The 25002-nt window shown below is 36.4% G+C and overlaps 1 protein-coding gene across 1 annotated transcript in view; it reads left to right on the plus strand.

The window, feature by feature from the left end:
- Nucleotides 1-25002, plus strand: part of l(3)80Fj (lethal (3) 80Fj) — a 135672-nt gene that overhangs the window by 33095 nt on the left and 77575 nt on the right. The window contains exons 11-17 of the mRNA XM_081770783.1: nucleotides 1960-2198; nucleotides 6236-6425; nucleotides 8885-9009; nucleotides 14298-14476; nucleotides 16685-16904; nucleotides 22244-22442; nucleotides 24136-24525. Of these exons, the coding sequence (XP_081626909.1) occupies nucleotides 1960-2198; nucleotides 6236-6425; nucleotides 8885-9009; nucleotides 14298-14476; nucleotides 16685-16904; nucleotides 22244-22442; nucleotides 24136-24525 (1542 nt within the window). The remainder of the gene's footprint in view (nucleotides 1-1959; nucleotides 2199-6235; nucleotides 6426-8884; nucleotides 9010-14297; nucleotides 14477-16684; nucleotides 16905-22243; nucleotides 22443-24135; nucleotides 24526-25002) is intronic.

Below are 25002 nucleotides of genomic sequence, written 5' to 3' on the forward strand. Positions count from 1 at the left end.
ATGTTAATTACCTTGTACTAGTGACTATCTGTGCAATAATGCCATAATTGCATATTTCGTGTATGTGCGATATCTCTAATCGTAACTGTCAACTTATTCCTCTACTCCAACTCTAATTTCAAGTTTGCGGTAACTCTTTTTAAAACTCAAGGGCTTAGAACTAGTTATCTTACCCTTGTTCTATTGGCTTCGTGGTCCCACTTAGCTATGCCAGGGTAAGTTTGATAGAACCTGCCTCCGAACAGAACAATCATACATATATGCTAGGGATGGCCAATTCCGGAATTTTTACTTTCCGGAAACCGGAAAAATTCCGTAATTCGGAAAAATTCGGGAATTTTCTAAATTGCGGATTTTTCGAATTCCGGTTTTTTTGTTCCGAAATTTTTCCGAAATTCGGAAAAGTTTGGCCATCCCTAATATATGCGTATGTAATTGACAAAGTTAAATTGAAGCTCTGAAATATGTAGCATTTTTGTGTAAATTAGGTAAAAAAAAGATTTTCAAGGTTTTCGAGCTACGGGTAGTAAATTAATTTCATCTCTATTGTTATTCATAATTTCTCCATTTGATCGAAAATGAAGGTGAAAAGAGTTCGCATTTTTGTAAAAATTAGAGTAAAGATATGTATCAAAGTGTAAACTTATTTTTCATTTTGCTCTTTTTTAAATGCATCTAATAAATCCTCATTTCATCATAAAGCTCTGGCCATCCATCCACCTTTCTTTCAAATGGCATATTCTCAATATTCTATAATTTTGTATTTTGACTCGAAGTAAGTAAATATCTTAAACAGGAAAAGAAGAATATGGGTTGTTTGATTTGTTTCAATGTATCTTCTTCCGCTGCGCTAGTCACTAAAACATGGTTGTAGGTTTTGTCGATATCCGGAAAAAAAAAAAATGCTTCAATAGATAACTTAAAAAAATAAAATAAAATAAATTAATCCACAATTTCCGAATACGTTGGCTAAAGTTGTAAAAACTACATCACATGGAAAGCCATTAATACGAAGTTAAATTTAGATCCCGGCTGATTGGATAATATAAGACTGCTATTTCTCAACAACTACAAATTTTGGAAAGAAAAACGACAAATAACCATGTACACAAAATCTTGTTGCCTTTCACTATTATTACAACTATTTTACGAATAGCAGGATGGACATATAAGGAAACTTTACGTATTTCAATAATTACACATAGCATAATTCGCAAGTGATTCCTTGAGCTCCCTCGTGGCTCAGCGGTTAGCGTACGTGCCGTCGGCGTGGGAGACCCGGGTTCGATTCTCGGCGGGAGCTCATGTTCGGATTCCACGTTAATCAGTAGGTCCACGTCTCATATAGCCTCGCTGCTGAACAGGACGCTAAACTAAAATCAACTCAATTCGCAAGTGATTCCTTTTGAAACCATCAAAAGGAGAGAAACCTTAATTCACTATTGCGTGTCTTGCAACTATTGGATTGCAGTTTTTGTAACATCTGTCATCTTTTCCAAATCGAATGAATCACAAAAATCAGAAATGTAGTGTCCTCTAAGCAACTTACATTAGGAAGACATAAGAGGATGCTACATTCCAAATTATTGCAGTTCATTGGGTTTCAAAGAGATAGCAAGTATTACCTTGATTTTTTCTTTATTTCTTGTTCTTCGTGCATGAAATTTACATTTCGAAATTTCGGAATATGTGAAATTGATGAACATGGGAGAACGCGTGAGGTATATGTTTCTGGTCAAGTTCTCCAGTCCTATTAGAATTCCAAATATTAGCAGATTTATTGTACTTCTTACGTTTCCTGATATAGATGGTCTTAATTATACACAGTTTTTGAAAAAAAAAATATCACAACTGTGTTTATGTATTTATGTATAGACTGACATATGTTTTTGCGGAAATATTTATGTAAAGACTAATATAATTTTCTTTAAAAAATATTATTATTTACTTATTTTGTAGCTCTTCAACACGTTATGCAGTTGTGTGAACGACTTCTGATGGATCATGCTCATAAACTGAATGGGAAAGCTAGTCCATTACACAAAGCCATTATATATTGTCTTCTGCAATCTGGATTCAAACTGCGGCATCACAGTCAAGTAATAACAAAGAAACTCGTCTCGGTTTTGGGTGGAACGGAACTTGCAAGATCGCTATTGACTGAATTCACAAACTATTTGGAGACCATTAAGGTTAATGTAAGTATATTTTCGAACTTTCTGACACCAAAAGAAAAGAAAGCTCTTTTAATTCACCAAATCTGTACAGTGTTACGTTAATCAAATGATTAGTGTTTTAATTCCCTCTGTTACCTCTATTTGACATAATATTAGAGTTACAACGTACATCATTTGTATAGTAAAGTGAAAATCACACATACTTATTCATGCATTGTGATCGTATCCTACTCATGTATTTTAGCATCAAAGTCCGCTGGTACCATCTTCAGGGCAATTAAATTAGAAGAAACTTGCAAGTTGCCACAATGATCACAACGTATATTAAAATGATCACAAGGTTCATCCTATACGTACACTAATGTATTCGATGCCGAAATATATGTAGGATAGGATAGTCACAACTCATAAATAGATATTTTCTTTTTATTATACAGAGTGGCCCAAAAGTAGGTATACAGTACCATACTGATCAGCTCATTACATTATCATCATCATAGGTATTCTGCCTTTATTGGCAGGTCATTTGCCGCAGCTGAGAAGCTTCCATGCTCCACGGTCCTCCGCTAACCTCCGTCTTCGCGTCATTACATTATATATATATATTTGTTATCCATCAGGTAGACTTAGTTTCTTTATTATTTTTTCTTAATGTGTTTTTACTTATATCTTAATATCGGAAGAGCTAAAACAAATAAACCCATAAACTAGAGTGTTATACTTGATCAATGCAGGTGTGTATACCTACTTTTGGGCCACCCTGTACATTAATATTTAAAATTGCGTACAAGAAATATAAAAACTTCAGCATCATTTGTATACTTTGACACGTTGGTTCCTATTATAATTTATTGATATGGGCGGAACTTTAGCTGGGAAATATATGAGAAAAAAAAAAGTTAAACCAAGTAGAAGGTGGGAGGAAAATACAAAGATGAATCTTCGGAAGGGGAATTGGCTTAGCACAACATAGAATCCATTGACGAGCCTATGCTTGAGTGGCAATAAACTTCCGAGTTTCTTAGACCATGGAATTCCTTACTTGATTGACGGCTAGTTACGGAGTTTTGTTGCTATAATATTGGATAGCTTATGCATTTCTCTAACGTTTCGACTGTATATTTGGCCGTTGTCAAGGTAAGAGTATAAGTTAATAAGGATTCTAATGAAACAATTCGTTGTTTAAATTTTCGCTTTGTTTTTGGAGTCCATAGTTTCGTATCCCTATCTTTGTTAGAAAGAGCTGAATATACAAGTTTGAATATGAACCCTGTGAAAAGGATGAAAAGGAGTAGGGGATGGATCGGCTAATTCAGTTTTTATCATATTTAAAACAAACTCTGTTTTTGTCGTCTGTTTATAAATTTATATTATGTTCCTTGTGGTGTGTTGGCTGTTCATGCAAATTAAAACCAAATTGTTGAAGTGGAATATTTTGTAATGTAGTAGGAAATACATTACAGAACATAAACACTTATTCAGCTTACCCGCTATATTTGAAAGTTATGTGAGCTCCTCCGTGGCTAAGCGGTTAGCGAACGCGCCTTTGGCGTGGGAGGCCCGGGTTCGATTCCCGGTGGGAGCGCATGTGGTTCGGATTCCACGTTAATCAGTAGGTCCACGTCTCGTATAGCCTCGCTCCTGAAAAGAAACGTTAAACTCAAAACCAATTCAATTCAATTGAAAGTTATGTATTAGTCTTTTATATTCGGAACTAGTAATTAAAATATGCATCAGTATCAGCGATGATATTTATATTTCGTGCTCCTAAAATTATTTTGACAGTGGTGCATACAAAAGTAAACAGAGATTTTTTCTTCGGTAATGATGTATCATTTGCATATAATAAGGCCTCAGTAGTGGCACTTTATCGCCCAAACTTATATTGAGTACCAACCAGTACGTTATCTTGATGTTTATCTTTTTAGTGTCTACTTAAGTATTTTTGGTTTATAATGTATTGTGCTTGTGTATGACTATACCGGGTGCACAGTGCTAACACGGAAATGGCATATCCACTCCGACAGAGTGAGTAGAAGGGGTTTAAGACTCTTAACTACAACGCTTCGGTGATAAATTCCAGGTCTGTATGGCAATTTTGTGGTTAATATTTATGAAACATGTTCTATGCCGTAGTAGATTTAATCCCATCGGTCCCTATGTCCACATTTGTGGACACAAATTGATATATTTTTTCCTGATCGTTTCGTTAAATTTGCGCGATTAATTGCGTGGACGTCTGAACACCAAATACATTTTTTTTCGGTAAGCTCGAGTGCAAGCGGCAGCCACCCTTCAATTCTATGAGAAGACAGGTGCTGGTGGAACACAGGCTTTTGTAAGTCGGAAAAGTATGCATTATTTTCGTCCATATATATTATTGCTACGATCAAGATTTTTTTGTGATAAACAATTAAAACTTCAGAGACTTGTTGAGGATTATTAGCTTTGCTTTATCTCTGATGAACAAAAAATAAGAGAACTACAATTGTGGACACTGATTGTATATTTGGTAGTTGTTTCTCTATATTTTTTCGTATATTTTTTAAAGGTTTGTTTTGCTGCAAAATTGTACATGTTAGAAACGAAACGAAAACGAAAAAAAGAGCAAAGGCATTGAAAGAAATAATATATATATATATATTATTAGCGACAGCATTATTTCATTTTCATTATTAGAAAGTATAGGAAAATTTGTAACTACACTAATTTCAACTATTTGTGCTAATCATTGATGTAACAAATATTGCAACCATACAACATTTTTTTCGTTTTCATTCTTAGAAAAGGTAACCACAGAAGATGTTCTAGATTTGCTTGAGGGTTCAGATATTGACGATTCAGAGAATGATCTAGATTTTATGGATGATGACTCCCGTAAGTCTAGCATTGAAGATAACGATGGCGGTGTTCCAAGAGACGAAAATGGTAAGCAATAAATTGTACTCCTTATCTGTTCTAAAGAACTGAATTATTTACACGAGGTTATTTGGCTAATCACAGGCGGGTCTATTTAGTTGTAGTGCGACTCCCTCGTTTATTTGGTCAGTACAAAATTTTTTCTTGGCTGGAGAAAAATAGACAAAAATTGGAAAATATCCTGAGCTACTTAAAATTCAAATTTGAAGATGTCGCACTACAACCAAATGGACTCGCCTGTGATTAGCCAAATAATCTCGTGAAGATAATTCAGTTCTTTAGAACAGATAAGGAGTACAATTTATTGCTTACCATTTTCGTCTCTTGGAACACCGCCATCGTTATCTTCACTGCTAGACTTACTGGAGTTATCATCCATAAAATCTGGATCATTATCTGAATCGTCAATATCTGAACCCTCAAGCAAATCTAGAACACCTTCTGTGGTTAGCTCTCCTAAGAATGAAGAGAACGAAAGCATTGACTATATGTTTGTTCTTGGAAAGTGGAGATAAAAATTGCTTTTATTTGTTCCACAAAAAATGAGAAAATGGCTATTCAGAAACACAGCAAACAATTTGGTGTGTCATGTTATGTTCTCAAGAAAAGAGAAAAATGGAAGAAAAATATTACTGAATAAATGTATTATATTTAATAACAAAGTATTCAGTTCATGCTATTTTAAGAGTATAAACGTAGCCGTTGTTTATTGTGTCACAACAATGTTATAATATGTCAGAAGAAAGGTGTAGTATAGCAAAACACGGAATAAAATATAATTGTTCATAAATATTTAGATATGCAGTTACTTATTGAACCAGTGTCTACAAATGTGCACAGTTTTTTTTTTAAACTAAAAAAAATCAAATTTAGAAAAATAAATTGAAAACTATGATTTCAAATGACGCAACATACAAAAATTGAAAGATGGTTTTAAAAGGTTGGTAGTCTGGGACCAAGCGGGTTAGTGTGAAAGGACTATTTCTAGTAGTGTTTATTAAAACATTACTTGATATAAATGATGTGAATTTGAATCATTACTTCAGTTTTATAAACGTAATTTTAATTTAATTTCCTTCTCTGAAGCTAACAGTTTGTGTTAATTAATTAACCATCCATGCTAAACATTTCCGTTACAGAGAACAGATGCTGATAGAGAAAATAAAGAAGTGGTGGACACGGGAGGGGTCGGAGGATCCGGGTGTGAAGTCACACCCAAAATTCTTGTGGAGTGCGTGTGCACTTTGTGTTCTGGTTCCAATATTATGCAAGAAGATGCCAAACTACTCGCTTTCGATAGTTTGATTTGTAGTCATCATCCGGCAATAGGTAGGTCGTGAATTTTTATTCTCTCTTTTTACTAGTATATATATTGATCCAGGATTTCTTGAAGGGGGTTGCACCAATAACTACCACTACGTTTGATTTTAAATTTTTAAGTTTTTAAATACTTTTGGACATCTGTGGTGTGAATGAGGAATATTCGTTCAGTGAATCCTTTTCCATCAACCTTCAGAAAATCGACTTAAAATATTGCTTTTGCAAAACTAGGCTTTCTTTTAAGACTGAAACGAACACATGACAGCAGAAAGTTTCGGAAAATGTTGCCTTTTCACTGCTAGGTTCTCATTTTAGATAGTGTATATTTACAGCGAAGGGGATGCATGTGCGTCGGTGCATCCCCCTAAATCCGACCATATATATATATATAAGGAATGAGTGAAGATGCTGCAATATTGGTATGAGTTCGAGTAATCTGTTTAAAAAACTAGAGATCTTAACACAAGTAAATGAAGCAAACTCTTAGTCAACTCTTAATGTCAGGAATCTGAAATGAACAGTAAATTGAATCTGTTCATTGACATCACCTTAGTGCAAATTAAGGCATTTTATAATAATAATAACTTCATAATTTTAGTAAGTTCGCCTGTTGTGCATTCTTCAATAAAGTAGACCATAACATGAACAAGACTAAAATTAAGTCACGTGTATTTATTGCAGGACAGTGATTTCGGTTACCTGACTAACCATGCGTTCGTCGATGCTTATTTAAATCCAAAAATTTTCACATTTCTTAAAAATACTGCTATCTTTAAATTGTGATGTGGAATCTTGATTTAACACCGTGGATTTTTACAGGGTTCCCACATTCCGGAAAATCAGGGAAATCATGCATTTTGCGTAAAGTGTCATGGAAAGTCAGGGAACTTAAATGTGCAAGTGTAACATTCCTTTTTTGCAGTCTAACATTGTTTCCTCTCTATTAGTTAAACAGATTAAAATGTGAAGAGGAGCACAGTAATACAGTATTCACATGATGACAATGATTCAGTGTTGCTATTTCGTACTGAGTGAGGCACTGTGTGTATGTGTGTATTTGTGTGTGAGACAGAGAGGGGGATAATTGATCATATAAAAGCAAAAATCGAAGTATGACTTGTCATCTGCGTGGACATCGATTTTAAGTCAGGAAAACTACTGAAAGAACTGAAAACATCAGATAAAGATAAACTAGCTTTTAGTTTTGACTCACAATCAGAACTTTTTGCTGGGCACAATCAAGAAGATAGTGGAAAGGAGCCTTAAGAAGTACAAACTGGTACGTGCTCTGTCAGCTTTGGACCCCAGGCTTACAAAACAACCACCCAGAACTTGCTCAGACTAGTATGAAACGCATCCTACAAACTCTGCATGAGCATAACAGAATATCTGACTCTGTAGCTGAGAAAGCAAAGTGTCAATTTATGTCTTTCTTTACTGAAATTCAGGGGTCTCATGATCTCTGGTTCATGGGGTTCTTGGTTCGATCACAGCTCGCGCCAGGTGAACTTTGTGGTGGACAAACACCGTGTGCTTGGGTTTTCTCGGGATTGTCCCGCTTTCTTCATTCCTGCATTTCGTTCATTTCTTATCATCACCGTCTCCTTTAGCCTAGACGGCATAACCGTGGAACGTAAAACTTCATTTCATTTCAGTTCATTTTAGGATATAGTAATAGGTCTCAGGAAGAGTTGGCAATATATACTTGACTGCATGTTATATTGAATTTTATTATTATTTTTTCAGTCAAAAAAGTCTAATTTGCAATGTCAAGGTATGTAGTACTGTATCATACATACAGGGTGGCCCAAAAGTAGATACAAATCCCTGCATTGATCAATTATAACATTCTAGTTTATGGGTTTATTTCCTTCGGCTCTTCCGAGCTTAAGATGTAAGTAAAAACACATTTAGAAAAAATAATAAAGAAACTAAGCCTACCTGATGGATAACAATAAGAAATGATATAAAATGCAATGAGCTGATCAGTACGCTACTGTATACCTACTTTTGGGCCACCCTGTATATTATTTTATACTTAACGTACATGATAAATTTCGTGTAAATAACGATTACTAATATTGAGCATAACAAATATGTAAATGGTAATTAAAGGAGTGTGTTGGACGGGTTTGAGAATGGAGGCCGTTAGAAATGTGTATGATAGAACTTATCTCATATCTTCCATTTATATTCAATAATTTGTCAGGGATTGTCGGGGAAATCGATTTTCACTTTTTTGTGGGAACCCTGTTTTTGGTTTTGGATGTAGACATTTCATTATCATCTCATGCTTCATTAAAGTCAGTGTTTAAGCATATAGTCCCTTTAAAGTAAACTGTTCCCATCCTTATCTTTTTCTTAGATTTATGAAGAGAGACATGTGTACAGAATTTATTATAGAGGATTTACTAATTATACAGAATTCTTTGACTCACTGTGATGATGTTACTTCTTGGTTATTTCAGTAAATGCAGTTCCTGATATGTGGCAAAAGGTTTTGAAACAGTTAAAACTAGATCCAGAAGAATTTATAGATGATTATGAAGAAAAAATAGTTGAAACATTAGTCAAGAATTTCAAAGCTAATCCGGTAAGTAAAACTTTTCTGGTAAGGTGGAATGAAAAATAGAATAATACCGGCAAACACTAAGAAAATCCACGGACACATTTGTCCAAAGTTCACTTGGTGGGAACACGTAGACTTTCAACATAAACTACATATGGCAGCGCGGAAATGAATAAACTTTATTTTAAAAAGGCATGCCATATTCAAATACAGACTGAACAGCAGAGGGAAAGAAAATCACACGGAAGCGGTTTGAAGCAAGTGTAACGAGTGAACATATTTAGCATTTGGGTTGAGCTGGGTTCTTATGATTCCATTTTGATTGAAATACACATCCTAAGAGCGAGGAAGAAGACAGTGTGTGCTCCTTTCAGATATTTCTCATAGACCTCTCTCTCCCGTGCGAAGAACGGGCGTTTAGCTAGTACTTGTTCATTAATTTGATATTTACTAGTTTTTGCTTCATTCACATCATTAATGTTAAAGGACAAAGGCGGTGATGATTGGGGTGAAATGTAACTATGGCAAGTTGAAGTCTGGAAGGAGAAAGAACAGGTGACTATAACAAATTTGGTGAATAGATGGAATAAACATACGAAGTGTGAACGAGGAATGAAAGCGAGAATAGCGTGTTCAAGCGGTCTAAAGTAATGCAAAGCTGGTCATCGCAAGACCCGTCTATCACGGGTTCGAATCCCGTTCAGTACGTGCGTGTTGTGTATTGTCTGTTTTAACCTAAATGGTGCAATTGTGAGACGTAAAACTCAAAAATAAGTAAGTAATAAAGAATGAAAACGAGAATGGGAGCGGAAAAATAAACATTTATAAAGACTACAAGATTTTTAGGCGCTTTAGCAATAAATTGAGAAAATGATTCGTTAAATGTATCTATGTAGAGTACTGAAGATTGAGTCGTACATATATGTTCATTTGAACTCGAAATTACCGTAGGAAAAGTCATGGACACTATCATCTGTTGGTCGTCTCAGTAATACCCCTATGTGCCTTGACAATGGTTCTACACAGCAACTTTCAGTGTAGCACGGAAACGGGAATATGCTGCCATTTCTCGTAGACTCTACAAACTTGTAGAAATCTATTGGGCTGGCATATGGTTGTAGAAATCTATGCGCAGAATTAGTGTATGTGATGATGTTTTTTTTGTTGTTGCAGACGGATTTGATTTATGACATTTCCATACAGACGAGCCGCCAGGTGTTGTGTATAACAGCTTTTAGACAATTAGCGAATAATGAATCATCCATTATAATAGTATTCCATGATGGCCATAAATCTTTTCGAGGAAGATACCTTGCAGTGACGAATGAATTCTGGACGGGATTTTGGTCAACCGAACTATAGTTTATACCGTGAATTTTAATACAGTCTGATAGATAAATTCAAATTTTATCTAGCTTAGCGGCGACCGTCCACTTGTCACCAGATAAGATAGCGCTGGTAAAGGCGTCTCAGTTGTTCTTTCTCGTAACGATGGGCTTCACTGAAGTAACGTTCCCGGCACCTTAATATTTCCCGGAGACTTAATTTTTCGTGCAGGGTGTGATTTACAGATCTTCAATACACGTGTTGCCGTGTGGCCATCACATATGTGGTGAAGTTTTCCTGGAGGGCCAGTCGACGTAACTTATAAGACCACGTGGAATTAGTACATTGCACAGTAGGGTGGAACGTTTTGCACTTTTGTCGGAAATTCGATGACGGCTAGTGCAGAAAAGGGGCCATTAGTGGCACCTACCTTACTGATTTTTTTAATTTTTTTGGACAACCCCTTACCCTGCACCAACGGACCCCAAGTTTTTTAAATGTTTGGTTAGGCAACACGCACAACACCAATGACAGAAAAGCTATTTGTGGTCGTTTTCAGAGTTACCTGATGGCTATAATACAATTATTTTATTAAACTTGTAGCAATGCCAGTAAATAATTTTAAAATGAGTCAAAATACAGCCATATTAGCTCAGTTGTTGGAATTAATGTCCAAATTTTGTTTGGAATGCCACGTTAACGATGATTATAGGTATAGCCCTTGATATAACACGATTTTCTTTGTGCAACTCTTCGCTTAAACCCAGAACTCACCACGGGGAGGTGGTTGCACATCAAGTTTCGCCCGCCCACCCACCCAGTAAACATACGTTGACATTTGACCTTAGGGTACGTAGTTCTTCTTGGTCTCAAAGCGTGGCATTCTTGTTCTAGACTTCAGTTTGGCTCTAACGTAGATATCTCTTGCGTTCTGGCCGCACTTTTTCAACGCTGCCTCGGACATTAGCTTCACTGTGCGTTCCACAGCTTGACTATGGCAAGGGAATTTTGTTGTTAGAGTAGCTGAAGTTCAGATGTTTTCTTCAACCTGCTGATCCGTTATGTTTCGTATGATTGGCGGCTTTGTTAGACATTTAGGCCAATTAATCATGTCGTAGTAATTTTGAGCTGTAAAGTTGAATTTCGGAACAATGAAGTCACATGGGCGGCTTGATCTCGGAGTCTTTTGGCTGCGGCACTTTTTTATCCTTCTCCAGCCTAACGTTGGAATATGCGGATTTTCATCTGCTGTCATCGCTATCAGCAGGTTTTCATGAAGAGCGTAGTATCCGTTTGTTTGTAGAACAAAATGAACTATGTGTTGTAGATTTTCTGGAAGAAAACGTGATAACTTAACTATGCTAAACAGATGCATGACGCCCATTTCGCACGAAGGATTTCGCTGTATTGAAAACCAGACGGGAGCGTATACTTTAACAGTGTACTGGCAAAGTAGACACAAACTTGAACTAGGTTTATCAGTACTGATGAAGTGGCGAAACATCCTACAGGCCAATTTAAGCCATCGTGAATATGATAATGGTCCTGGTTTTCTGTTTGTTAGATCGGTAGTACACATTCCTGTAGCAACAGCCTTACAAATTTCAAAGAGAGAATTCTGGTCGCTGCTTAAACCATTTGGTTTTTCCATTTCAGACACCCATTCAACGGGAATGGGTGTAAAGGAGACGATCGGTGAACGTTCACAGTCCTTTAATTTCTTTCCGATGGGGCCGGAAAAAGCGTTGGGTCCGGTCGTCCCACCATCCAATTCGGTAACCAGGTGTCGAAATGGCAACTCGTTGGTATGAAGAAGGCAAATGAGATGATGCAGTTCCATTCCTAGGGATCTTTGTATTTGACTTATCAAGCCGTTATCCCATCCTGTGTTCGTGGCTTCACCATCGCTGCCGACTGCCTCAAGACTTGACACGTCGTATTGGTTCTTCTCTAAAAGCTCCAATATAGAGTCGGCAATATCCTTGCCAGTGCCTGACTTAGGTGTGGCATGACCCAAGTATTCTGAACCGGGCTCCGATAAAACTGTGATATGCTTTTCTGTAACCCCTCGTGTTGCCTCCGTTGGGGCAGGGTAAGGGGTTGTCAAAAAAATATATATATATATCAGTAAGGTCGGTGCCACTAATGGCACCTTTTCCGCACTAGTCGTCATCGAATTTCCAACAAAAGTGCAAAACGCTCCACCCTATTGCACGGCCGCATTCGACACACGTTGGTGGGAGAATTAATAGCTGGAGCTCTTGATTTTTATCTCTCTCATTTATGTTTTGATAGTGTTCGATCCAATGGTGTACCCATTTTCTTTGAAATGTTTTTGAATTAAGAAACAGAAAATTTTGCGTGGAAAAGTGCCACGTTACAGACTTCCCAAAATCTGTCATTTCGAAAAATGGCGTGAAGCGATTAGAGCATTCAAAATATAAAAATTGCGAAAGCTGAGTGGACGTCATTGTCAGTTAATGAAGTGTTTGAAAAAGTAGGTAGTAGGAAAATACAGTAATGGAAACAAATAAAACTGGTTAGACCATAGTTAAAGAAGAAACAATATTCTGAGGCATATGGTAGAAAGTATAGTAGAAGATAGAAGGGAAGAATGAAATAAAGTACTGCAATTGGACGGTATTAAGGGATTAATTTAAATCGAAGAGATCAGCAGAGGACCCAAGCTAGGAATACATCTCAGTTTGCAACAAACATCTTGCCAATAAAATGGCGAAGTACACTCATGTCCAAAATGATTGTCACATATCTATAACTCTTCTTGTAATATAATTTGATAATGATTTTGCAGGGTACTTTTAATACTGATACTATGTGTATAATCGGGAAATTTATATTTGTGGTAAATTTCATAGAAAAAGAATTATAAGTACGAAAATTATAGTGAATAAAATAAAATGTTGCTAAATGAACAAGAAAGTTTTATTTTCGATTTATTGTTCTTATTTACTGCTCTTTTCACATGAAATTTGCCACATACATGTCTGCCGATTATACACATACTAACATTACCAGAAATACCGGGCGAATTCGTTATCAAATTATATTCCTACAACGACATATTTATAGACATGCGACGATAATTTTGGACATACGATGATAAATCATTATTTTTTTTATTAGTTAATGCTTGAAAAATACTGCGTTTTAAAGTTTCTTTTTTAAAAGGTGTAGCTGATGATGAGTTTCACTGAAATTGCCCGTAATTGATTATAACTGAGATGATACAAAAAGTAATCAAGAGCAGGAGCCGTGGTAGCTCAGTGGTAGAGCGTTCACCTTGGGTGCCTGGGGATCTTGGTTCGATCCCAGCTTGCGCCAAGTTAACTTTGCGGTGGACAAATACCGTGTGCGTGGGTTTTCTCTGGATGCTTCTGTTTCCTCCCACTTTATTCGTTCCACTGTTTCATTCATTTCTCATTACCGTCTCCTTTAGCCTATCCGGCATAACGGTGGGACGTAAAACAAAGATTTCATTTCATTAATCAAGAGTAATGAACTGCAGTAATCTCTCTCTTCATTCATTGGGACTAATCTTCGTATACGTATGTTGGTTTAGTAAGTGTCGAAATTTTCAAGTAAATGTTTGTATTTCTGCATCAGTTGAGTTCTATAAGTTGTTAATTCTAGACTGTGCGGGAAAAACAGTATAAGTCAGAAATTGAGCAAAATAAAATGAGTGAAAATTGGAGATCTGTGTGTCTTGCTCCACCTCCGGTTAACTTGGTGTAAGTCAATTCTAAACGTGAGTTGAATAATCGCGTCTTTGTACTGTTAGTATAAGTGATTCATACTTATGCTTCGTAAAATAAAAAATCGCAACCTAAATTTTTTTTTTTTTTTTTGGACATACTGTTTCTCCCGCGCAGTCTAGAATTACTGTCCTTGTATTCCCTCACTATTTTAAAACTGTAATTTGTTTTCAAGTAATTTTTTTTAATTACCATTCGATTTGTTTTTTTCAGAGTATAGAGAATGCTTTACAGACGATAGTGAGATTAAAGCCCAACATAATATTACCGCCAGTAATTGCTCACGTGCAAGAAAGTCTCGAGTCTCCTGAGAACTTTCGTGTTACTAGAGATGAATATTTTACATATTTGACTCCAGAAGGTGAATTATATGATAAAAGTGTAATTTCAGGGTAAGTATGCTTTACCACTAATGGGTCTTCCTTTTTATGTTTTCAGTCAGTTGATTTTAAAATTGTCGCTAAAAGGCTTTTTATTTTCGAGGTGATTTCCTGTTTTCTAAGCCTTGGGGCGTGTGAGTTGGTCACTGAAAGTTAAGAACAACTGATTTCCCAGTAAACTTTCAGTTACACATGCTAGAAACTCGGATAAGCGGGACTCCGCCGTATATATTTTGTATCATTGTTATTGTCGTATTAACAAAAGTTTAGAAAAAATGCACCAAAAGGCTCTTTTGGAAGGAGAAGGGGAAGGGTAAAATTAAGAAATATAAAGAACTAAAACTAATTGCGAACTGCTTCTTTAACATGAATAAAAAATCTCACTTCATTTATTAGTCTTTCTCTAGTAATTTTACTGACCAGCCCGACAATTAGTTTTATTAACCTCCAGGGTGCGAATTACCGGGAAGATGAGAAATTTTCCCCGTCTATCACATTTTATCCCTACCAAAGAAACCAACTGAACTGAAGCATGGGGATGCTTCTTTCCTCCCCCCTCCAGACCATTCACTGTATTCCGAAATGAAAGATGTAAACTATTCACTTTTGGCTTATAATTTTATACTCACAGCTAACACAATATACAGACTATTTTCTCTTCTTTTCACCGTCTCTTAGTTTAACTATGTTGTTTTGCCCATAGTTGTTACTTGCAAACGTACTATAGACATATCCTTCAGTTCGTCGTCGGGTGGGAACTTGGATGGCAACATTATACCAACTACGTCTAACGAAATCGTGTATAGATTTGCAAACATCTTAGGTTGTATACTCATGTCAAAAATTATTGTCGCATGTCTATAAATATGTTGCAGGAATATAATTTGATAACGAATCGCCAGGTATTTCTTATAATGTTAGTATGTGTATAATCGGTAAAGACATGTATGTGGAAAGTTTCATGTCAAAAGAGCAGTAAATAAGAGCAATAAAACGAAAATGAAACTTTCTTGTCCATTTAGGAACATTTTGTTTTATTTATTCTAATTTTCGTATTTATAATTATTTTCCTATAAAATTTACCACAAATATACATTTCCCGATTATACACGTAGTATCAATATTAAAAGTACCCTGCAAAATCATTATCAAATTATATTCTTACAAGAAGTCAGTTATAGATATGCGACAATCATTTTGGACATGAGTGTACATATACAATGTAACATACTTTCAACCGTACACTGAAACACATTCGAAAAAGTTAGATACGAGAAGTCAGGCAAGTAGTATTGTAGCTAAGTTTAGTATTTAAAATGTTCTTGTTTATTACTGTTGTTATATAATCATGTCTGTCTGTGTGTTGGGTAGGGCGTTATTCTTTCATTTTGAATTATTGCACCTACAGATCTGTCTTTTGTTGGGCGTAATTTACCCTCCCTCTAATGTCAATAACGTAATTTGCACTGACATATTCCATCTTGACACATTTTCTCTTTTCACATGGTAACTACCACGTGACTTCATTCCAAGATGGCGCACAACTGGATTACTCATAGTTGATACCCTGTACTTTAATTTTTCATCCTGTGTCTTCCCTTTCTTGTCTTGTAAAGCGTTTAGCAAAACGGTTTATATTGTAAGTTTTTTTTATATATATAAATTTAATTGCCAGAAATTAGAGAAAAGAATAACTTTCAGCTAAACACGCACTCAAAATGAGAAAGAAAGAAGTTGGAAGATACTAAATATGTTGTAAATTTCGTTCTGCCGTTGGTCACAGTTCCAGAATTAACAGCTTATGGGTTGGTAGGATGCTTCTCATCATCAACAATAGCTGAACCACCAGAATTATATTTATTTAAACCATTGTAATTTCTTTTCAATACTGGGGCCGCGGTGGCTCAGTGGTAGAGCGTTCACCTCTGGTGCTTGGGATCCCGGGTTCGATCCCAGCCCCCGCCAAGTGAACTTTGTGGTGGACAAACACCGTGTGCGTGGGTTTTCTCGGGGTTCTCCCGTTTCCTCCCACTTGCTTCATTCCACCATTTCTTTCATTACTCATCATCACCGTCTCCTTTAGCCTAACCGGCATAACTGTGGGACGTAAAACTGAAAGATTTCATTTCATTTCATTTTTTTTTCTCTTTTCAATACTTCCAACTTTTATATTGTATAGATGATACAACTTAATGCATTGATTTGTGTTGCAATTTGCAGGAATCAGAGTAATGATTTGTTAAATACTAGGAACGTAAAACGAGAGAGTAAAGTGTATTCTTATAAGGAACAAATTGAGGAAATGCAGCTTCGTAGGGAACTAGAGGAAAAGAGACGAAAACAAGGAAAGAAAGTGGAACCAGAATTGACACCTAAACAGAAGGAAGCAATGAAGCTGCAACTGGAGAAGGAAAGTGCCATTCGAAACAGGTTAACAGAGGTATGCAATTTCACATCTTTTTAATTTTTTTAAAAAATTTATATGACAGAAAAATTGTATGTTCAGTACGATTTTTTTTTCTTTCTTCAAGAATTTGGGTTTCCAGGGAATTTGTAGTCCTATGATACAAATGTCTGAATCACATACGTTCCTGTTACTGTATGTTTGAATCACATACGATCCACCACCTGATTCCCGATTGGACCTAATAGTAGGTATTCTTGTACATGTACCATATATCTTGTTCTTGAAAAGTGAGCTAACTTTTACCACTATTTCCTGAACCACCTTCCCATTTCCTTCGATTCACTGAAAAAGTATGCCCAGACTGCCATGTACTGCCAGAGACCCAACCAAATCTAACCCGTCATTCCTATGGTGAAGACGATTCAGATACCGTGATAGATTCTTTCAGAAATTTTAATAGGACTACACAAACGTAATGACAAGCGATTATTTGTTTTGTTTGAATGAACAAATACAAGAATTCCTTGCATAACGCAGTCTTCTAGTACGCATATTTACGAATCGGCAATAGGTTTGCCAATTAAATTTTAAGAAAACAATCAAATAAAAACAATAAATAGTATGTATACATATATAGATGGAAATACTGTATAAGTCGAGTTGAATAAGAAACGAAAGCTGAAAACTTGGATTAGAAGAATTGCAGCTGAGAGGATGGTGAAGTGTACTTCATTTCTGTGATGGGATGTTGAAGAATGAGATTAAACAAGTATGGAGTGGTTGAGAAAATAAGGATGGGTAAACGCGATTTATTAATTTCTGTACGGAATAGAGGCTGGATTATACAGAAAGAAAATTTGTATTTTATTTTATTATTTAGTTGCAAATTTTTCATGATTGAGTTGTTTGCGAATATTGTTGGGGAAACAGTTTGCTTGGTTACAGAGTGCTGATGAGAACGTGGTTGTTGAGAGATTGTGTAGTGGAGCAAAGACAGTCCGCCGAATGTCTGGGACATAAGAAAGCTTTGATAGGGAGAGGAAGAGAACTCTTGAAGTGGAGGTATTACGCGTAAAATCGTGTAGAATCATTCGTTCTAGTCTCGTGCGTAACGAAAGGCGGCCGTGTCATTAGGAAAGAACCTGGCAAGTTTAAACAGGTATTTAAAAAAAAAAAAAAAAAAAAAGCGTGAGAATAATTAAAAAGTACTGGCTGGCTATGATCCATATGGTAAAATGTCATTTACATATACGAAGTCAAATAAAAGTCCCATCAACATTATGCGGAAACACTATATATATATAGCTAATTTGACTAATGACCCCATGAACGGATTCATTTAAAATTAAACACCCTGGCCAAATGACTTGTCTCATATGTTAATACTAGTGGTGGGCACAAAAACCGGTTTTTCACCGAAACCGGTTATTGGTTTTCTCCAAAACCGGTTCGGTTTTTTACCTGGTCCGGTTTCGGTTTTCTTCAAAACCGATTCCGGTTTTTTTTAATTTGTTCTATTTCTGACCAGAATGGTGTTTCGTTGTTCTCCGGAAACCGAATCCATTTCCACAGAAATAGTTTTGTGTGTTTTCGAAAAGTTTTCACCGAAACCAGTTTCGGTGAAGACCGAACCGGTTTTGGAGAAAACCGAAACCGAAATGAAAAAATGAAATTGTGAGTTTTACGTCCCACGGTTATGCCGCTTAGGCTAAAGGAAACGGTGATAATGAGTAATAAATGAAATGGTGGAATGAAGAAAGTGGGAGGAAACGGGAGAACCCCGAGAAAACCCACGCACACCGGTTTTGGCGAAAGACCGAACCGGTTTTGGAGAAAACCGAAACCGGTTTAGGTGAAAAACCGAACCGGTTTTGAAGAAAACCGAAATGGTTTTTCGGGTTTCGGTTTTTATAAAAACCGGTTTCGGTTTTTATAAAAACTGGTTTTGCCCATCCCTAGTTAATACTTAGTACTTCCACCCTTAGCATGGAATACAGCTTTCACACGTCGTAGTAGTGATTCAATGAGGGCATGGCATTTGTCGAGGGAGATATTGCTCCATGCTTGATGAAGTGCTGAGTCCAGCTTCGTCAAATTCTTAGGCACCCGGTCAAGAAGGCGTAGCTGGGTTTCCAACTCGTCCCACAAATTTTCAATCGGGCTCATGTCCGGGCTTTTTGCAGGCCAATCCAGATGTCCAAACAGCCCATTATTGTCCGTGAACCACTGCTGAACAGCCTTAGACCGATGTGGTGTCGCGTTGTCGTCCTGGTAGATCCCATCGCCATCCGGAAACCAGTCTTCCATTAAGGGCTTGACAACATCCTCCAGATGTTCCAGATATTCCTCGCCAATTCTGTGCCGTTTTAGAGTAATTGACGGACCCACATCATTCCATCTAAACGCTCACCAGACAAGCACACCGCCGCTACCAGCTTGCACAACAGGATCGATGCAATCTGGATTAAGAGCTTCGTGCTGCTCCCGTCCCACTCGTCGTCCCCCATCAGTTGTAAAGAGTGTAAACCGGCTCTCATCACTCCACACTACCTGTTTCCACATTTCTACGTCCCACTGACGGTAGTCTTTAGCCCAAACGCTTTTGCCGACGCTTTTTGTTTGCCGTGGTCAAATACGGTTTGTGCGTGGGGCTGCGACTTGCAAGGCCCATAGCTTTTAGTTTCCGTTGCACTGTACGTTCGGAAATTGCTGTATCTCGATTCTCATTAAATGCCTTCGTGATTTGGTACGTTGTCATGCGTCTGGTTTCACGATTTGCCTTCAGTAGTCTCTTTAGATAGCGACGATCACGATCCGATAGGGCTTTGGATCGATGGCCACGGGATGTTGAAGCATGTGTTTGTCCCTCAATCAGGTAGGCTTTATACAGTATTGATACACTTCTCGTTGATATTTTGAACTCACGAGCTATGTCCGACACTTTCTTTCCACATTGTTTCATAGCTACAATCTGGTCCCTGGTGAACTCGTCTATTGCTTTCGTGGACGCCATTCTACCACGGCTCAAAGTGGTTCAATTCTACACAGCACACAGCGTATGAGCCGAGTAGTACCACAGCACACTACTACTAGCGCCAACTATCGCTAGGCACACAACTGGCAGAATTACTTGCCTTGCACACGTTCATTGCACCCGTGCGCTATGAGACAAGTCATTTGGCCAGGGAGTTTAGATGCATTTTATTTAGCGTTCAAAGGAAATCAGAAATTTGTCGAAGCTAGGGCACTTTTCACCAGTTTTCTTGACGTTAGTTAGTCCTCTTAAGGTTGTACCATCAGGAATTGTACCCGGGACCCCGTGAATATGAATATGAATATGAATACGAGAGGCTTATGTGCTTAATTTCTAACTACATTTAATGGATATTTACTTACAGACTAATTAACACATTTTTAATGTAATTCGTTAATTACGTCTATAAGAGCTTTCGTGTATGGTTTCAACCACGTATTTTGCATTCGTGTCCACCAGGTTAAGACACTGAAATGAAGATCGCGTCACTTTATAAACACATTTTACACTTCCAGTGCAAGGGCTCAAAGGCTACACACAACATGTTAATGTTAAATGTGAATGAGTTTTGAGTTTTAGTGATTATATACTCAATAATTTCGTAAGCCGTTAAACTGTAACTTCCTTTCAAGACGAGCGTGGGGTATAAACAAACTCATAACGAGTTCTTAAAGGGTAACTTAACCCTGTCAAGACGGACGTGGTATGTAAACACAAACCCCTGACGAGTCACTAAAGGATTAAGTTTTGCACAGATAATGTATAAGTAGCATCAAGAAAAGAAGAAACAGTATTGAAGACTCATTTTGTTAATATATACACAAAAGAATTGTTAAATCTGTAATTCTTTCATAAAGAAGTTGCCGTAATTTTTTTTTACATAAACACACACCGTTTTTCCAACAGATCTTATTTCAACTTTAGAACTCTTGCTCCAGAAGTGCAAAATGTGCTTTTTTTGAGTTATGAGTGACTTAACCTTGTGAAGAAGGCCGTAGAATAAGTAATTAAAACCATATAGGAAACTCTTTAACAGACACAATCAACGACGAAGTATCTCCTATTTTAACAATGTTTTTCGTAGGAAGCATATATTGTTCAAAATGATTGAATCAGCTTCAAGAAGTGAATATTGAAACTTTACCCAAAGACAGATTGGATTAATAATTAGGAAGTAATCCGTGCAGTTTTGAGTTTAGTTTAATTCATTTTCCAGACTACTCAATGTAACTCTTCAGGAGTATGCTTCCGATAACAACACTCAACCATGAAAGAAACAAAACCTCACAAAAGTGCTCAAATTATTATCTAATTATCGGTTTAATTTGTTTTTGGACATAGTTTTATTATCACAAACTAACTAACTCTATGGCCTATGCAACCCGGAGGTTCAATGACGCGTTCACAGAAGGTCTCCATTGACTGCTATCCTTAGGCATCTGGATCCAGTTTCTTATTTCTGCAAGATCTATTTTAATATTGTCCTCCTATCTGCGCCTAAGTCTTCCTAATGGTAATTTTCCGATTGGATTTCCAAAAACTTTGAAAGCGTTCCTACTTTCTGCCATTCAGGCTACCTGACCTACCCACCTGAGCCTCCTAGACCTGACTCTAACAATGTTCGGTAAACGTTATAAATTGTGCAGTTCCTCGTTATGAAGTTTCCGGCATTCCACATTCCCATTTCTCTTCGGTCAGAATATTCATCTTAACTAACTAAATAACTGTTCTCAAATACTTTGTCTACGTTCCTCCCTCTGAGTAAGCAACCATATTTCGCAACCATGCAGGACAACAGACATAATTATCATTATATATTTTTTAAGCTTCAAATTCCTCGACAGAGTTCGCGACAACAAGAGATTTTGAACTGAATAATAGTACGAATTCGTTGCTTTTAGTCGACATTTAATTTCTTCGTGGATATGATTTTGGTCTGTTGATATTAATCCTAGATATTTGAAAGATTCACTTTGTCGAAAGCATTATTTGATATTTTAACGCATCCATAATTTGCCGTATTACGATCCCGACGAACTTCCATGTATTTAGTTTTCTCTGCATTTACTTCTAAACCATGTCCCAGCAAGAGTTGTACTATTCACCTTTCAAATTAAATTGAATTGTTGTGAATATTGTCGCTCCTTACAGAATATTTATTTGAAAAGGTAAGTCATTCGGAAACGTGGTGCCATCTGTTGATTATTATTAGTCCTTTAAACTAACCTCAATTACATTTAATGGAGTTGCGTGTAAGTGTTGAATAATTTATAGTTACTAGTTAAAAAAAAAAAAAATGTTCTTTCGTTAATATGGTCTTTATTTTTGTTTTTCACAGCTCAATTCTAAGCTAGTGTCCATTGTGTCGATGATCAGTGCAGTAGCTGAAGGAAATGGAAGTGCTTTGTCTCCTTACTTTAAAGATCTTCTTCCTTGTATTTTGAAGAACGTTGACTCTCCCCTCGCAGCTCCATACCTAACGAAATTGTATATACAACTTCATAAATGCGTTTTTACTAAAAAGAAAGACTATTACGGTAAGTTAATGGCATTTTATAATGTATTTGATTTAAGCTTTCTCCAAATTACTTTTGCTATAATAAGAACTAATGGTGTTTAAAATGTTTTCGCTTCTCTCGCTTCTTGAATATGAGATAATAAGTTGGTTATCGTACGCGCTTTTGGCGCTGGAAATCAGGATTAGATTCCTGATAGGAGCTCATGTGATTCTGATCCCAAGCTGTAGATTGACGTCTCATATAGCCCTAGTGCTGAAAGGGACAGTAAACTGCAAATCAACCAGTAAAACAATAAATAATGTCCATAAAAAAATTAATAAAAGAAGTGAAGATTATAAGATTTATTTTGTAACAAACAGAACGTTATTAAAATTACAAGAAGCCAAGACATGATAAATCATCAATTACCGTTGAGCTCAATTTTCTATTCGCTGCCTTAACAAGGTTCGTGGGTAATTCATATTCTGGTCTCACTGTAATTTCTGTGGATCACAACACTGAAAATTCTTCGGACTCGTATTTCCCGATGTAGAATAACATTATCTATTATTGTAGTAGGTTACATTCCAAAAATAAGGGGAAAAGAAAAATGGTTAGCTTTTGTATAATTTTTAGTAGTCTGCCCCTTAATAACATTTTTTTTTAAGTGACCACCACCACAACAGACACGATCGTTGAATCTGGTTATTCACGAAACACTAGTAATGTGTACTGAAACACGTAGGCGTGGCTATTTATTATGTGGTTTCTATGCATATATGATCTCTATATAACTTTGCAATATAATAAACTTTATTATTTTTTATCCGAAGTATTTAAAGCAGGTCCTGCTGGATATCAGAGCATTGTACTGTCTGGAATACATTAATGGTCAACAATTTGTGTAATGAGAGTACTTGTATCATTTATATTCTTTGGATTACATGGACCACAAATTTTCAAACACAGCATACGATCATTATTCTAGGTGACTTTTATGAAAGCACGTATGTGATACAAATATCTATCTATCTGTATAACTCATTTTAAGGTATTCCTTGATAGAATAGTTCTATCGTGTAGAATGTCTATTGAGCGTGATTCTGCTTCGATTTCCAGTTGGAGCACAATTTTGCTGTTGGCCCGGTATTACGTAGTAATTGCGGTCTTGTTGAAGTCAGGTCTAGAAAGTCAGAAATAACATTAAAAGCTGATGCACTAACCATATATTACCCCGTAGATTAATACTCCGTCTTGCTAACAGTAATTCTTTCTATGGTGTAGCACCAAGGGGAGAAGGAGGTAATTTCTTATGGGATAAAACTATGTTGTGAAAATAAAATCTTTCAAATTGTCTTCAATCAAATGCGGTGCGAGACATGTCAGTTTGACATATTGTGTAAACACTGAGATAAGAAACTGAAAGAATAACTGTTTCCCTTCTCGTGCATGTTTTCAATATACAAATATTGGTCAATGTAGATGTGTCGTATCTTGTAGGTACAATCCAGTGTGTGGTAAAATGAGTTCGATTTAATGAAATGAATAACTTAATATTGAGCAGTAAGATAATATAAAAAGATCTCGGGACTGACGAGGTCTCGAGTCCCTGCTAGTACAACGGTCAGTTTTCTTTACCCTGTTCCGTATTAAGCTCAAATTAATCAAAATTTTCTTAAGTTTTGCAGTAATTTATTTGTGTAGGATAATAATTTTATCTGTTACTTTTCAGGTGTGTTGGTTGCTCATGTAACATTAAGGTTGTTGAAGCCTCAATGTGACCTCGACCCAGCCTGGGAGCAAGAGGATTTACCGTCAGCTGTGAAGAGAACTATGTCTCTTCTTCACAGAGTCACCGTCAAACCAAAGAAAATGTCTGTGGATAGCAATGTGAGCATCAAGGAAGAACCTTCATACTTCACTGCACCTGCATTCTGTTACATTTTCCCTTTTGTTCGTGCCGCAACTTTGGAAAACATTGGCAAAAATGATGTTCTAGTCAATCTTGGCCTTCAAATAGTCTCAGAGCATGCGCAAATGCGCGGGTCCTCGTCAAATGATCTTTATCATCCCAAGTTTTTGCCCCAAAAGCAGATGTTTGAAATGTTAATTGAAATTATTAGTAAGTTTTCAGTAATCTCTATTTCCATCATTTTTTTTTTTTTGTACATTTTTTTTACATTGTTTTACTATTTTAGTTCTTGACAGTAGATAACATTAACTTTTTAATTTTTTTTTTTTTTATTTGCTGCTTTGAATGAAATATTGTTAGATTTGTGTAGATACATACACACTTTCTTAGTGAAAAGGTTACTGATTTTAAAAGAACAATTAGATATTATTTGTGTTCCGTAGTTTTGATGAATTATACAAAGTAGTCTCCGCAATCAGTAAATACAGCTGTTTGAAGCAAAGTCCTTCGCGGAAGCCAACTACAGAAGCTTTTTCGCATCCTTATCCTTTTGGATCTCTTAAATCAAATAATGACGTACTCCTTGAATGATTTACTTAATTTCTGAAATAACCAAATCAGAGAGAGTTGAATATGGAGAATAGAGCAGATATTCAAGCACAACAATTAAAGAGTTTTTTCCTTGGT

The sequence above is a fragment of the Thermobia domestica genome, chromosome 9 (assembly GCF_964235325.1).
Source record: "Thermobia domestica chromosome 9, izTheDome1.hap1.1, whole genome shotgun sequence".
NCBI lineage: Eukaryota > Metazoa > Arthropoda > Insecta > Zygentoma > Lepismatidae > Thermobia > Thermobia domestica.